The following is a 15,488-nucleotide window of genomic DNA, read 5'->3' on the forward strand; positions in this document are numbered from 1 at the left end:
CTTTCTTGCTAGAGAATATTACTGGGGCTCAAGAGGCAAAAACACCCCGAAGTCTTTGGGCGATTGAGCCTCTGAATGCCTTGGTAATACCGTAATGCCGCGCTGTTGTGCGGCGGTGTACAAGTAGTTTGTTTCTCTTCAATTATCTGTTCTCCAACAGTGTCATTTGTAATCCTGCACTGTATATGAGGTACTTATCTCTCATGTAGATTGACCTCCTTTGCAACTGAGGAAATGAGTACAATGGGTAGTGTACAGGATAGACGTCGACTGAGGTACTTCGTATAACCGAAGGAATTTTCTTCCTGCCAAGATGACCGAGGACCATCGCAGATCTCATTAGTTAGGATGGTACATAGGTACATTTATTTCAGCTGGAGTGACCTTCCCAAAAGCGACCTCTTCAAATGTACCGGCTAGCATTCTTCCATCAGGGGGAAATTGCCCCGACCCATTTAGCACAAGGGCCCCTGCTCCTTCCAAACCAACGATTTGTTCGGTGATATGCCAGGAGTTGCGGCAAGAGCATCCTGCTTCGTACTCTTGGCGAGCGACTCCGAGATGCTCGGGGTACTTCCAATACGAGAAACTCAATGTACCCGCGTCGCCAATTTCGCTGGCAAATACAGTGCGCAAAAATGACCTTGGCCCCCTGCTAACCGTGGCTGGCCAGAGGGAAGGAGCAAACCAAGCTTGCCGTGACAGGACAGCCCTGAGTGGCCTTTTTGATTGCTCGTGAACCCCATTGATCTAATTTCTTCTGGCTTTTTCCTCTTTGTCGAGTTCCCTGTCTTCGCGTCAACCGTCAACCCCTTTCCCAATGCTGCCCGACGTCGACCTTGAGTGAAGAATCTTGAGAATCTATTTTTCTCTTCCTCGACGACAACAGCCTCTCCTCAAGGCAGCCAACCGCGGGCTCCCCATGTATCCGGCTTCGTCTGTTTTTCTGCCGTGTCCTCGTTTATAGGTCACTCTTTCGATTTTGTAATGGTTATCTGACGTTCCTTATAATATTTTTTTTTACCACTTAATCCGTGACCTTTCCCGACAGCCAGTGTTGGGGACCGCCACTCCTAATTTTCCTCCTTGCCGGAAAACGCGTCGCGCCCAACCCGCTCACCACCCTCCTTTCTCCTTCCACATCCACCCGCGACGAACTCACGCATCCGAATGATTTTTTGCTGCTGCTGGATGCAAAAATAATTTATTTCTGGCGTGGTGGAAGGCCAAGGTTTTTCCGACGCGAGTTGAAGAGACTCAGCTGCAGGCGACTCAATCTTCGTCTGCGCTGATCTCGTTGTGGTGAGTCCCTCCTGGTTTGTTGAGGCGAAAGGCGGAAACCTCCCCCCCCGACCATCAGCATTCGACATCCTGGCAAGGCAGACCACGCTTGTCTAACCTTCCCGCCTCCCCAAGCGCAGGTTCTCGTGAAGACGTCGCCTCAACAATCGTCGCCGTCCCGTCCTGCAGGGGACGGAAACTCCGAGGCATCCCGGGCTCAATCTCCAGAGCACCCTCAGTCCCCTGCCCTCTCGACGACCTCGACAGCGGACTGCTCTTTGGAAGACTCTCCCATCCTACACTCTCTACCCGCCCCGACCCTTCCTAGCAGGGCGTTAGAACTACTCAGGACCCCTCCTGCACTCGACTCGGACGACGAACCTCCATACGTCACGGCCAGTTGGGGATCCCCCTATCCACAGACTCATCGAGAGCATCTCCGAGAGGAGAGTCTGAGCAGTGAAGCATCGGAAGACTCGCCTATTCATCAACTCGAGCTTCATACGCCGTTTCTACGCCCGCCCCCCGAGTTCGCACGAGAACTTGCGGACCAGTCAAACTACGCTTTCGTGAGCGCTGCTGTTCTCGCTAACCGCGCGAGGCGCCCAACTAGGGGTCTCACTGAGGAGTGGATTCGCCAGCATACGGCCGACGACTCTGCTGAAGGTCGCCCCTGGCTTAGTGACGGTACTGAAGATAGTGAGCCCTCTTCACTGAGAGGTTCCGCTTCTAGTAACATTGGCTGGCTTGAGCCGTACGACTTGCAGACGCCTCGAGCTAACCCCAACCGGTTACCCTCACGAGAAGTCTCTCGAAGACATCCACGCGCCCGATCCAGCGTGGAAACTCTTACACCCGAATCTCACGCGCGCGATACCGGTTCTCCGAGAGTCATAGGGAAAATGGCTACTGAAGCGGACCAGACAACTGCGCCAGTGGCTGTGCCCGAAACAGCTGCACCAGCCCCCGTTCCGAAGGATGGCCATCTTCCTCCTGAGACCCCTCCGCGGCCGACTGCCACGTTGGCAAAGGAAGCCCGGACTCCCAAGTCTCCTGCAAAATCGACACCGTTAAGGTTAAAGTCGAATGAACAGCCTTCGCAGCCTCGGCCAAAGAAGAAAGTCCCATGGAAGGGAAAGAATATTATGGTGCTCCTCCCTTTGGATGATCATCGCGGCCAGGCCAACCAACCGCCTGCTCCCCTTACGCAGGGTGAAGTTGAACGCATGTATAGAGATTGGGAAGAGCTAGGCTATAATGTCCGTGGTTTTGATCTCAACAGGGATTCATCGCGCCCTGGTGAAGCTTCCCAGAGCCGAGCTTTCTGGCCCGACCACCGCGACATGGAAAGGGAACACCGGAACCGACATTTTGTTGTCACTTTGCCGGACTTGAATGGTAAGTGGTGAAGAGGAACAAGGTTACGACGTTTTCTGATTTAGCTAACATTGTGGTAGCTTGGAAAAATTATGTTGATGAGCTGAACGAGGCGAAACTGCGTGCTCTGGGCGTGTCAAGTCATGATGAGGAGCCACCGCCCCTCCCATCCGTCTCGCCGGTGACATCAACGACGAGCCGAATCCCGTCCAGCCAGCTTCCGGGACAGCCGTTTTCACCCCCTATCCCGCCGTCTTCCGCTTCAAGCAACCACTTCCCGTTCCCGGCACCCTTCATACCTGGCGGGCGAGGATCAGCGGTTACAAGCCCCGGCATTCCATCCACTGTTTCACCGGTCTCCTTCGCTATTCCGCCTGGGAAATATAATCCTCGCCAGTCAATCTCGATCCCTGCCACGTCCTCGCCCTTCCAGATCCCGCCCCAGCCATCACCGCAAAACTGGGCTCAGCAGGCTCTTCTCATGCAATCGGTGAACCGTGGCGATTCTCCTGCCCTGAGTCTCAATGGGTTGATCTCTCCTTCCTCGCCTTTCCAGACTGGTAGCCCGGCATTCAACACCCACCAAAGGCACCAGTCTTTGCAGTATCCTCTCTTGCCTCATCAACAGTTGCCGCTCTTCCCTGCTAGGGCGACCCCCACTCTCCAAGAACTACGCGAGGTGGATGAGGATGGATTGAGCAAGAGCCCCTCCAAGACTCCTGAACCTCTCAAGGAGAACCCCGATGACCTTCAGAGGGAGATTGAGGATGCGGAGTACCATCTCGAGGAGCAGCTCCGAAATGAGCTAGAGCACGAGGACTATAGTCCTCACAACCAAGATAACAAGGTTGAGCAAGGCATCCATCTTCCAGACTCCGATGTCTTCCCCTCAGCCCATGGCCGTCAGCAATCTGTTCAGTTTGCTCTCCCTGAGCAAATTCTCAGCAATGCCGGACCCGATCCCGTTCTTCACCATCCACGACCGCACAGCAGAGGGCATTCCCTCTCGCACAACTTCTTCACGCGTCACGAAGATTCCGGGACCCCTGGAGACCCCAATGCCGGTTTCGGCCGATTTAAGGTGCCCGCCGATTCTAGCTCTCAGAAAGCAGAGGAATCCTATGAGATTATCACGAATCCCAGCAACCTCGGTACCCCCGTGCAAGACTTCGATTTGGCCACCGTTCTTCAGGAGAACACGCATCAACGCGCATTCTCTACTGCAAGCAACCCTTGGAACGACTCGGCCTCGGTCACCAGTCAATCCGGCGCTCGTCGATTGAGCCATGCCAGCAAGCCTTCCACCTCGAAGCTCAATGTCAAGGCGCCAGAGTTCAAATTCAATCCCGAGAGCACCTTCAAACCCGGGCAGTTCGTCTTCGGAGGAAACTCATTCCAGCCACAGCCGACTTTGCTGCAGACGAACCCCCTCTTCCAAGCACCTCCGCCGTTGTCAGCAACTTCGAGCCAGTTCAGCATGTCCACTACCTCCAAGATTAATGTCAACGCGCCAGTTTTCTCCCCCCAGAGTGATTTCAGTTTCTCGTCATCTGGTCCCAAATTCCGACCGGATGCTCCTTCATTCACGCCATTCGGCGGCGCATTTTCTGATACGATTACTAGTCCGTTCTCGGGTTCAGAAAGCGGAGGCAAGCGGTCTGGCTCCATCTTTGGCGGTATTGAGATCCCTGCTCCAGAGACCATCACGCCAGCGAAGAAATCCAAGGCGATCCCCATTGTCCGACCCCCAAGCCATCACTCATCGCGCGCTCCGTCCGTCGATGGCCGGCATGATGATCGTCCCATCCCAGAGGAGTCTCGCGTGAAGCGTGCCCGTGCCTCCCCAGCTGATGATGCTGACGCGGTACCTCTCTTCGCGGAGCCGTCGGCAACACAGGAGTCTCCTGCTCTTAAGGCTGATGATACGGAACAGACTCCTCAGCCCCATATCCTCGAAGACCACAGGTCTGGTGATGAAACTGCGGGTCTTGCTGACACTTCTATGTCTTCGATGTTCACGTCAGAAGCTACCGATGCTAAGCCCACTGCACCCACGTCTGTGAACAGCCCGTCCGAGACCTCTCCATACTGGGGATCTTTCGAGTTCGAGAACAGGGCAGACATGCAGAACTTCAACAATGCCTTGCCGCCAGGTGAAAAGCAGCCCTCTTTCCGAGGCCACAAGAAGTCTCTCTCAGCTACTGCGAAGCCCTTCACTCCAGGCGCCTTTGCTTACCGTGATCTAGCCAATGGCGAAACCATTGACGCGAAGTCTGATGTCACCGACGAGGAGAAGCTAGATGAAGAGACACCCCGCCCCGGTATTGTGGCTCCAGAACTCAAGAGAAAGGCTGCCGAGGATGAGGAGACCGAAGAAATCGAAGAGAAGGACGAGGAGCCGACATTGGAGAAGGAAACTCATCTTGAACCCGAGCCGGCCCCAAGGGTGGCTACTCCACCCCCTCTCCTCCATCGCGTCCCTCAAGGGCTGGCTGCTTCCAGATACGCCTCTCCTCCACCCAAGGGTCTTGGCGCTTCTCGATTTGCCTCCCCTACCCCCGAACCCGAGATGGTGGTGGAACCTTCTCCTGAGCCTACACTGGGAGCCGAATCAGATCACGAGAAGCCGACACCCCGCTTCTCCCCCTCGCCGGAGCCTGAGGCCGAGCCCGAACTTGAGCCAGAACTCGAACTCGAGCCTGAACTTTCCGAAGAAGATGCTCCGGTCGAGCGAGAAGTCGTTGGGGACTTATCCGTTGAACTGGATTCGGTCGAGGAAGCTGCATCTGAAGTGGAGTCGCTCGATGTCACCCTTGAGGAGCCCGTAGCTGCCAAGGAGAGCACAAGGGAAGTTGAGGACCAAGGCCCAACCTTCGAGGAGATCGACGCAGTTATGCGACATATCAACGAGAACGATCCCACCAAGGGTGTTAACAGGACCCACGACGAATCTCCCAGATGGCTCCAGCCAAGCCCCACGCGGCAGATCCCACTTACGCTTGTCAGCGGCGAATCCCCCATCCACCTCCCGCCTACTCAACACTTCCGCAGCGACGCGCCCAGTCCTAGCCCTCGCCGTTACCATGCTTTGCCCGGTGAGGCTGTACGCCCGATGATGACCACTGAGCTGGATGATCCCTTCATCGATGGACAGGGAAGTATTCGGTCGTTCGAGGGAGCCATCCACCGTCTCGACGTCGACAAGGTCATTCCTGGAAGCGACTGGGATGAAGATTTCAGCAACGATGAGCAGGACAAATTAGAGAGCCGCGTCCAATTCTTCGATGGGCGTGTTAATGATGTTGTTGGCAACATCCTAGCCGCCCGTCTCGATCCTGTGGAGAGGTCTTTGGATGCTATCCATCGTGCACTCTCATCTCTCTCACGCCGGGCTGCGTCATCCCATCGCGAGCGACGCAGCATCTCCCAAGAGAGTGACGCCGACGACGAAGATGATGAGCCTGCCCCCCGCCGTTCGATGAGTCCCCAACGTAACCGTCGTGTAGAGCAGATTAGGACCGCCGTTCTCGACGCTCTAGCAACTCATCAACGCGCCATGCCTCCTCCGGTTGCGCCCGACACTACCGCCCCCAGCGAAGGGGCTTTGGTCCTGAAGGCCTTGGAAGATATGAAGGAGCACTTCGGTACATCAATGAGGCTTGACTTCCGCGGCGAGGACCTGCGTAATATCGTCGAAGAGGCTGTTGAGCGACGCATGCCCCCAACCCCTCAACCAGACAAGGACGCAGAGACAAAGCTTGAGGAATTGCAAGCTAAGGTCATTGATCTTGAGCAGCGCCTTCACATTGAGCAAATCAAGGTCGAAAAGGAGGTTGAGGACCGCCGTGCCGCTCAGGATCTCACTGCTGAACTCGGCCGCAAGCTCGAGGCGGCCGAGACCAAGGTGGAAGTTGAAATCTTCAATCGCAGCGTCTTTGACCAGCGCGTCGCTGACCTGGAAGAGAAACTGCGTATCCAGGAAGAGCAATCTGAAAAGGAACTCAGTGGCCGTCGCGCAGCGGAAGACCGATTGTCAGAAGTTCAGCGGCTTCTCAGAATCGCCACCGAGGAGGAAACTCGGCTCCGCGAGACTCTCGACGAGAGAGAGCAGAGGATCAAGTCCATGGAACAAGCCAATAGCAAGACGACCATGCGGCTCGCACTCCTTGAGGCTGCCCAGACCAATGCTACCCAATCGCGCTCCGAACTTACTAACAGGATTAATGTTATGGAAAGTGATCTTCGCAATGCCAAGCAAGAACTCAGCCACTGGAGATCCGAGGCTGACCATGCTGGAGAGAAGGTGCGGCGCTTGGGTGGCGACCTCGATCAGGCCTTGAATGAGAAGAGACACCTCCACAAGGTCTTGGATACTCTCGGAACTCAACTCGAAGAAAACGAGCGCGTGCGCGAAACCTGGAGGGGCAAGTTCATCTCTGTTCAGGAAGATATGGCAAGGGCTGCCGCCCAGATCACTGAAGAGAATGCTCGCCGAACCAAGAAGGAGCAGGCCCTTATCGCTAGGCAGGAGGTCCTTGACGCTAAGCTTCAGGCCGAAGCTCGCACTCGAGAGCGTTTGGAGACCGAACTCGAGCGCCTCGAGGGTATCGAACGACAAGGAATGCGGGCTGTCACTGAGTCCAAACGACTGGAGACTCTACTCACTGATCTCAGGAATGAGAACCATCAGCTACACCAGACGGCCATGCGATACCAGCGAGAGTTCGAGGAGGCTCGCGAGTCCGGCGCGAGTGAAGTCCAACGCATCCGCGTAGCTATGCAGACACAGCTGGATGAAGCCAACAATCACGTCAACGTTGTGAGGCAAGAGCTTGAGGAACAGATTTCAAAGCTCAGGTCCGAGCTTGACCACACCCGACTTGATGTGGACTCGGCTAAGGCCCAGAGTGAAATGTTGCTCGAGGAGGCTCATTCTACCAAGGCGACGGAGATCCAGCGACTCGTAGAGAAGCACCAGAACGAGATGGAGGATATACAAACTCGATACGAACGACAACACAGCAATGCTGTTGATGAAGCTCAGACAAGGGAGCAGCGACTCCTCGAGCGCCTCAGCCTGTCGACGTCGAGGACCGAACATCTTCAAGACCGCATCCACCATCTCGAGGAGAAGCTGGAAATTGCTCAGGAGGCGGCTCGTGCCGCTGCACAAGCCGCAAAGACAACGTCTGCTGAAACCATCGTCTCGCCCTCGTCTGCCCACCCAAGATCGACCCACGGCTCAATGGCACTTCCTGAGAAGATCTCACCCCAAGCCCTTCGCGAGTCCATCATGGTGCTTCAGGAGCAGCTTCAGGAGCGCGAACAGCGGATCGAGGAACTCGAGCAGACCGTTGCCGACCTAGATCCCGAAGCGGAGACCAAGATTGCCAAGCGCGACGAAGAAATTATCTGGCTCAGGGAGCTCCTCGCAGTCAGGCATGGCGATCTTCAGGATATCATCGGTGCTCTTTCCGCAGAGACGTTCGACAGGGCCCGTGTCAGGGATGCGGCCATTCGTCTCAAGGCCAACCTCCAGATGGAAGAGCAGGAGCGTGAGCGTGCGATGAACGGTGGCTCTGCCGTCAATCTTCCCAGCATCGCCCAGACCATCCGTGAAGCTGCTACTCCTCGAGTGGCACAGGCGGTCGGCCCCATTGCGGCCGCGTGGGGAAGCTGGCGCAAGGCTCAACCCTCTTTGAGCAGCCTCTCTGGTGTTCTCTCATCGCCGGCGTCGGTAAATATGCGGAGCAACACTCCTTCCAAAGCAGGACCGCCAACTCAGGTTAACAACACCCTCTTAGGAGGGCTTTTGACGCCTCCTGCCTCGGGGCTTCGCCAGACCCCTCCTACATCTTTCCAGACGACTCAGCCCGCCCCCTTCACCACAACTGGTCGTCGATACACCGGTCAGCGCAGCGAGCATACCAGTCGCGCGTCGATCTCATCTAGACGGTCGGAGAAGATGCCTATCGTCGGAACACCGCCTCGACACACGGAGCGTCCGGAGCCAGTCACTCCTCCCATGATGGAGCGGAGCGGCTACGACTCGGATGCGAATCCGGGCGACTTTGACGACCATGGCTTCTTCGATGACTAGCCAACACTGCTTACCCGACTATCGCAGCTCCCTGGGAGCCGCATTATTCCATTAATTTCCTTTGTATTCTCAACATAGAAGGTGGAGGGTGAATGATCGGGGGAGGTTTTCTAAGAACACGACTGTGCGAACGAGACGCTGGGGATGCCGCCCCACGATTCGACTGTTTCTCAAGATTGGAATCTAGAATGATACCCACTGATTCACTACGATGGCACTTGTTTTTGCGCGACTACCCAGATTGGCTCTTTGTTTCAAGCGCACGCCTTTCTTTCGATCTATAAAAAGTTGATTTCTACGAGACGATTTGCGTCTTCTACCATTCTTTTGTCCAAATATTGTTGTTATTTTTTTTTTCTTTTCTTTTTTTTCCTTTGTCTGGCTACCATCATGATGAGACGGCGGCATCGTCAAGTCGCTCATTCAGAGTTGGCTTGTTTTCGACATTCACTGTATTTGTGTCTCAACTTCCACTCGTTTTGTTTTGTGCTTGATGAACTTTACGGTTCAATACTTTACATAGCTCTAATATCGAATCAAACGACTTTACAATTGAAAATGGCGAGTTCCGTGTAGTCTTGTGAGCCCTTTGTAGGCAGCAGCCGCCTAGAAGTAGACGTCAAGTAGCCTAAGCAGGACGAGAGTAGAACCGTTACAGGACGTAAACGACAGTATTTGCCAATATCAATCAATCAAATTACCGCACATCCTCGCAGCCTGGGAAGGTTCTTGATGGATGGGCGGCGTGTTGGGCAAAGACACTGGAAACGGCGAGCTGAAGGTGGCTGGTTATATCACGTGATCTCGCGCATCCCGAGCTTCTGAGCATCATTAACATCAACGTTCGCATCAATCAACGCGTCGCCAAACCACGACCACTATCACCATCGCAAATGACCGCGAGCCTGTATAGTTTTATGAGATGTTGGGCGGCTACCACTGGAGTGGAAGGGACTGACCGTACAACTATCTTAATCTGATGGTCCAGATTCCACCACAATGGACCTCTTCAAGGTCAGGATCAACTGCATCGACCATTACCAGGCAACACCTACGCGTTACGACCCACAACTGCGAAGTGATATCCGGCCGTCGCAGGTCTCGAAGGGCCCCAAGGCCCCCGTCGTGAGAGTTTTCGGGTCAACGGAGACCGGTCAAAAAGTCTGCGCGCATATACACGGGGCGTTTCCGTACTTGTTTATCGAGTACAATGGCTCCCTTGATCAAGATGCAGGTGAGACGAATGATCCCTCAGCTATAGTCCCCTTCCTCTTCGTGTTCTAGAGCTGACCCAGCTGCATTCTACTCTTTGGCGAATAGTCGGGGCATATATGTATCGCCTCCACATGTCCATAGACTACGCGCTGGCCGTGAGCTACCGCCGCGACCAGTCAAGTGGAAATGCAAAGTTTGTCGCGAGAATCACACTCGTAAAAGGAATACCATTCTATGGATTCCACGTCGGTTATCGCTACTTTCTCAAAATCTACCTCTTCAACCCCATTGTCATCAGCCGCCTCGCCGATTTACTGCTCCAGGGTGTCATCATGAAGCAGAAATTCCAGCCTTACGAGACGCACCTGCAATATCTCCTTCAGTTCATGTGCGATTACAACCTTTACGGGTGCGACTACCTGGAGTCTACGAAAACTTATTTCAGGGCACCGGTTCCAGAGGCGGAGGCAGATGACAGCTTGGCGCATCACTGGAACGACCAGAAGATACCCGCCGCCAACATAACGGATTCACTGGATCTTCCGCGCCTCAGTCACTGCTCGATCGAGGTAGACATCTGCGTGCAAGACATCAAGAACAGGAAATCCGTAAAGGAGAGGAGGTTGCACCACGACTTTGTCGAAAGGGTACGACCAACGCCACCTGACCTCAAGCTCGTTTCCAGCATGGCTGGGCTCTGGAGGGACGAGATGAGACGTCGGCGATTAAAGCTTCCGGGAGGAAAAGCAAATGGGAGCCCCCTTCCGGCGGACGCGCTGGTATCTATGTCGGCTGATCCACGAGACTCTCAGCCGCAAGGTTGGATTCATGAAGAGGAGTATAAGGAGCTTCTTCGACAGTTGATTGAGGACGAGGTGTCTGCCGATGAGGATGGTGTAAAACCTACTTTTGAGAACTTCGTGGAGCCGGAGCTAGAAGATGATGAGGTCCAGACTGTGTTACAGTCCGTCACGGACCTGTATCCAGATAATCTAAGAGCGGCACTCGGTCTTGCAGAGAGCGCATCGCAGGACGTCGGGGACCACGGAGGAGACGTTGACGTGGACGCCCGAGGCATTCGTCCGGCGCAGCCAACGGATGAAGACTACTTCCCTGAGGACTCGGATGAAGAGGTTCCTGCCGAGAAGATAATAGGGGATGACCAAGGACTAGATCAGCTAAATACCCGGGGTCTAGGCCTGGATCCGGAGTGCGATCCACCAATCTTGGGTATCTGTGCCAGTGCAATGAGGACAGGCAGATCCGCACAGATCCCTATTACTTCTCAGCTGCTGGCCATAGCAAAAGCGGAGCAATTCATCAGCAAAAGAGAGAAGAGCGATGAATCAGAGACGGATAGCAGACCCTCGTCGAAACGCTCAAGAACACCGGATCCCGTTGAAATTCCCAGCAAACGGCCGAAGCTCGAGGACGCGTCACTGCCCAAGCCCGGAGTGATGGAGATGAAGCCGACAGGCACGCCGCAGTTATCCCACCCACCGTCTCACGGCCGAGGCAGAGGGAGGCCCAGCAAATCACCCGCCTCCTCGCAAGCCAACGATCAGTCTAGCATCAACTTTCCCATCGTCAAGGATCCGAATGATACAAATGGGCAGTTCAGTCTCAGCCAGTCGAGTCAAAAACAAACGACGCGTGTTGGAAATAAGAAGGATGGAGACTCTGACTTACCGACTCCCCAAACGTTCAACTCGAGCCGGGTGAAGCAGGTTCGCTTCGGTGGCAAGGAGTTTGACTTTTCAGTGGCTCAAACTACCACCACGCCCACCAAATCGACGAAGTCCTCAGCGTCATCGGCCAGTTCTAAGAATGTCATCGGATCGCCGTCGTCTAACCGCTCCCCAAGTCAAGTCCTTATACGCTCCAAATCGCCCTCTTCGCGATGGACCACGATAATGTCGACAATACCACCATCCGCCTCGCAAGTTTGCTCGTCTATGAAGGAACTTGGTCTACCGGATGTAGTCTACCAGGATGCATTTTATAGCAACGAGAAGGACGTTCCGCAGCGCCCAATCGAATTCGCGGGACGCGAGTTCCGCCTGGAAGGAAACACTCTGCCCTTTCTCCCAGAATTCAACTTATCCGGCCCAGCTGGAATGCCTTCGGATGCAGGAAACGGTCTATCTCAAAAGACGGACCGACTGACGGATGCCCAGCGCCGCCGCATCTGCACGTATCGAGGTTGGGAGCTTGCACAACCACCGCCCACTTATCAAGAAGTGAAAGATTGGTGGCAAGACAAGCTTATCAAAAGGCGAGAGCAAGATCGCCAGGCCAGTGGTAAAGAGCACGCCCGTAGGCTTCCGCGCCCTACTCAACGTCCAAAAGTAATGTCCCAAATTGACGGGCCTACGCAAATCAATAAGCACGGATTCAAATACTCTCAGAAGAAGAAGTCGACGGGCGTGTTGCACGAGACGCAATACATGAGCACGATGAGTGTTGAAATCCACGTCAACACACGCGGGAAATTTGTGCCGAACCCAGAAGAGGACGAGGTCCAGTGCATATTCTGGTGTGTCAAGTCTGACGAGGCCGGAGACGGGGACGAAGACGTATACCAATGCGGGATAGTGGTTCTATCAGAGGATGGATCCCTTACGGAGAAGATCCGTCGCATGACGCAGGCAGATGTCGCCGAGGAGGCGACTGAGCTTGACCTGCTCGTGCGTATGATTGGAATCGTTCGCGCCCACGACCCAGACATCCTAACGGGATACGAAGTCCACGGTGGCTCTTGGGGGTATCTCATCGAGCGAGCACGGTTAAAATATGACTACGATCTTTGCGACGAGTTCTCACGCATGAAGAGTAATTCCCATGGTAGATTCGGCAGAGAGAACGATCGCTGGGGTTTCAACACGACATCCACCATCCGTGTCACGGGGAGACACATGATTAATGTCTGGAGAGCCATGCGCGGCGAGTTGAATCTACTGCAGTATACTCTTGAGAATGTCGCGTGGCATCTACTCCACCGCCGAGTGCCACACTACCCCTGGAAGGTCCTGACATCATGGTACAAGAACGGTCGGCCGAGGGACCTCTTCAAACTTATCCGGCACTACTTGGCGCGTACGAGGATGAACATTGAGATTCTGGATGCCAATGAATTGATACCTCGCACAAGTGAACAGGCTCGTGTGCTTGGAGTAGACTTTTTTTCCGTCTTTTCCAGAGGCTCTCAGTTCAAAGTCGAATCCATCATGTTTCGAATCGCCAAACCAGAAAACTACCTCTTGGTCTCTCCAAGTCGGAAACAAGTAGGCAGCCAGAATGCTTTAGAGTGCCTCCCTCTCGTGATGGAGCCGCAAAGCGCCTTCTACAACAGCCCGCTCCTAGTTCTGGACTTTCAAAGTCTGTATCCCAGCGTCATGATCGCCTACAACTACTGCTATTCTACCTTCCTCGGGCGCATCGTCGGCTGGCGGGGAACGAACAAGATGGGCTTTTCTGACTACCAGCGGCGGCGCAGGCTCCTCGAGCTGCTGGAGGACCACATCAACATCGCTCCCAACGGAATGATGTACGTCAAGGCTGAGATACGCAAATCCCTCCTCGCCAAGATGCTTACGGAGATTCTTGAAACGCGGTTCATGGTCAAGTCGGGTATGAAGCAGGATAAAGACGACAGGCGGCTCCAGAGGCTTCTTAACAATCGGCAGCTGGCGCTCAAACTCCTCGCCAATGTGACGTACGGATACACATCTGCGTCGTTCTCGGGCCGGATGCCCTGTGCGGAGATTGCAGACAGCATCGTCCAAACTGGTCGCGAAACTCTCGAGCGAGCCATCGTGTATATCCACTCCCGCGAAGACTGGGGCGCTGAGGTCGTTTACGGCGATACAGATAGCTTATTCGTATACCTCAAAGGTCGAACGAAGGATCAAGCTTTCGATCTTGGTGCAGAGATTGCCAAGGCCATCACGGACATGAATCCAAGGCCCATCAAGCTCAAGTTCGAAAAGGTCTATTTCCCTTGTGTTCTGCTCGCCAAAAAGCGCTACGTCGGATACAAGTACGAGTCAAAGAACCAGCTGGTCCCCGAGTTCGACGCCAAAGGGATCGAAACCGTGCGACGCGACGGAACCCCAGCCGAGCAAAAGATTGAAGAAAAGGCCCTCAAGATCCTCTTTGAAACGGCAGACCTCAGCCAAGTCAAAGCCTACTTCCAATCCCAGTGCGACAAGATCATGCGCGGCGCCGTCTCCGTGCAAGATTTCTGCTTCGCCAAAGAAGTCCGGCTCGGCGGCTACTCCGACAAAGGTCCGCCGCCCCCGGGAGCGCTCATCTCTGCCCGGCGCATGCTCGAAGACGCGCGCACCGAACCGCAGTACGGCGAGCGGGTGCCGTACGTCGTGATATCGGGGGCGCCGGGAGCCCGCCTCATCGATCGGTGCGTGGCGCCCGAGGACCTCTTGGAAAACTCCCACGTTACGCTCGACGCCGAGTACTACATCACCAAGAACATCACGCCGCCGCTCGACCGCATCTTCAACCTCGTCGGCGCCAGCGTGCGCCAGTGGTACGATGACATGCCCAAGGTGCGCCGGATCTACCGCCTTGATCCCTCGGCGCATCGCAAGACTCTCGAGTCGTACATGTCGTCCGCGTCGTGCGTGGTCTGCAGCGCCAAGACGCGCGCCGCTGACGTATCGCTCTGCGATGAGTGCGGGCGCGACGTCTCGGCCTCATTAGTAGCGTTGGAGGGAAGACTGGCGAAGTTGCAGAGGGGTATCATGGATGTGGATGCAGTGTGTCGGTCTTGCGCGGGGTTGGGTCCATTGGAGGAGGTGTTTTGTGATAGCAAGGACTGTCCTGTTTACTATACTCGTGTGAAGGAAGGGGTTAGGCTGAGGGCGGAGAAGGCGGTCGTGGACCCTGTTATTGAGAAGTTGTTGAGTGAACCCGCACGGTTGGAGTGGTGATTTCAGGTTTGGGGTCCTGTTGGGATAGGCCTAGTACTTCTGGTTATTGTATTCTAGGGATGATTGGGTTTTGGAAACTGGTTGCATAGCATGGAACGAGTTTTCTAGGTTATCATGAGCCATTGAATGATGATTGTCAATTGTTAATCGTAAACAGCAAAGAGGAACAGCACCATCCAAGCATCATCACAATACGTTACGTTTAACTAGGGATGGCAGTAGAACCAGACATATATTTTTCCATAAAAAAGACGAGAGGGCAGTAATCCTCTCACAGAAAAAGAGTTATATTACCATTCACCCCTCGACTAATCTGTCTCCCCTTCTCATTCATACAAAAAGAAAGAAGAAAACAAACATCCCAAGGTTCCAGCAGTCATGAATGGGTCATCTCATAGTTTGATCAGAGGGAAAAAAAAACATCAAATAAAAACAAGAAAAAAACAAAAACAACAGAAATAAGGGAAAGAAGTCGGGGAACGTCGGTTCCGAGATTCCGTTGGGCATTGTAAACTTTTTTTTTTTTTCTTCTTTTCTTTTTCTTTCAAGAACCGGCCATGGGTTGT

At 54.3% G+C, this 15,488-nt stretch overlaps 2 protein-coding genes across 2 annotated transcripts; both read left to right on the forward strand.

The window, feature by feature from the left end:
• Nucleotides 1-561: 561 nt before the first annotated feature.
• Nucleotides 562-8,758, forward strand: SAPIO_CDS9847 (uncharacterized protein; the record flags this gene model as incomplete). The annotated part of the gene is made up of 3 exons (XM_016791144.1): nt 562-570; nt 1,422-2,679; nt 2,739-8,758. 3 exons carry the CDS (start codon nt 562-564, stop codon nt 8,756-8,758), a joined length of 7,287 nt encoding a protein of 2,428 aa, XP_016638988.1.
• A 999-nt stretch (nt 8,759-9,757) lies between these two features.
• SAPIO_CDS9848 (DNA polymerase) lies at nt 9,758-14,922 on the forward strand (the record flags this gene model as incomplete). Its single annotated transcript, XM_016791145.1, has 2 exons — nt 9,758-9,992; nt 10,079-14,922. The coding sequence occupies 2 exons, from the start codon at nt 9,758-9,760 to the stop codon at nt 14,920-14,922; spliced, it is 5,079 nt and encodes a 1,692-aa protein (XP_016638989.1).
• Nucleotides 14,923-15,488: the final 566 nt, after the last annotated feature.

Source organism: Scedosporium apiospermum, assembly GCF_000732125.1.
Source record: "Scedosporium apiospermum strain IHEM 14462 chromosome Unknown SEQ_SAPIO_0154, whole genome shotgun sequence".
Lineage (NCBI taxonomy): Eukaryota > Fungi > Ascomycota > Sordariomycetes > Microascales > Microascaceae > Scedosporium > Scedosporium apiospermum.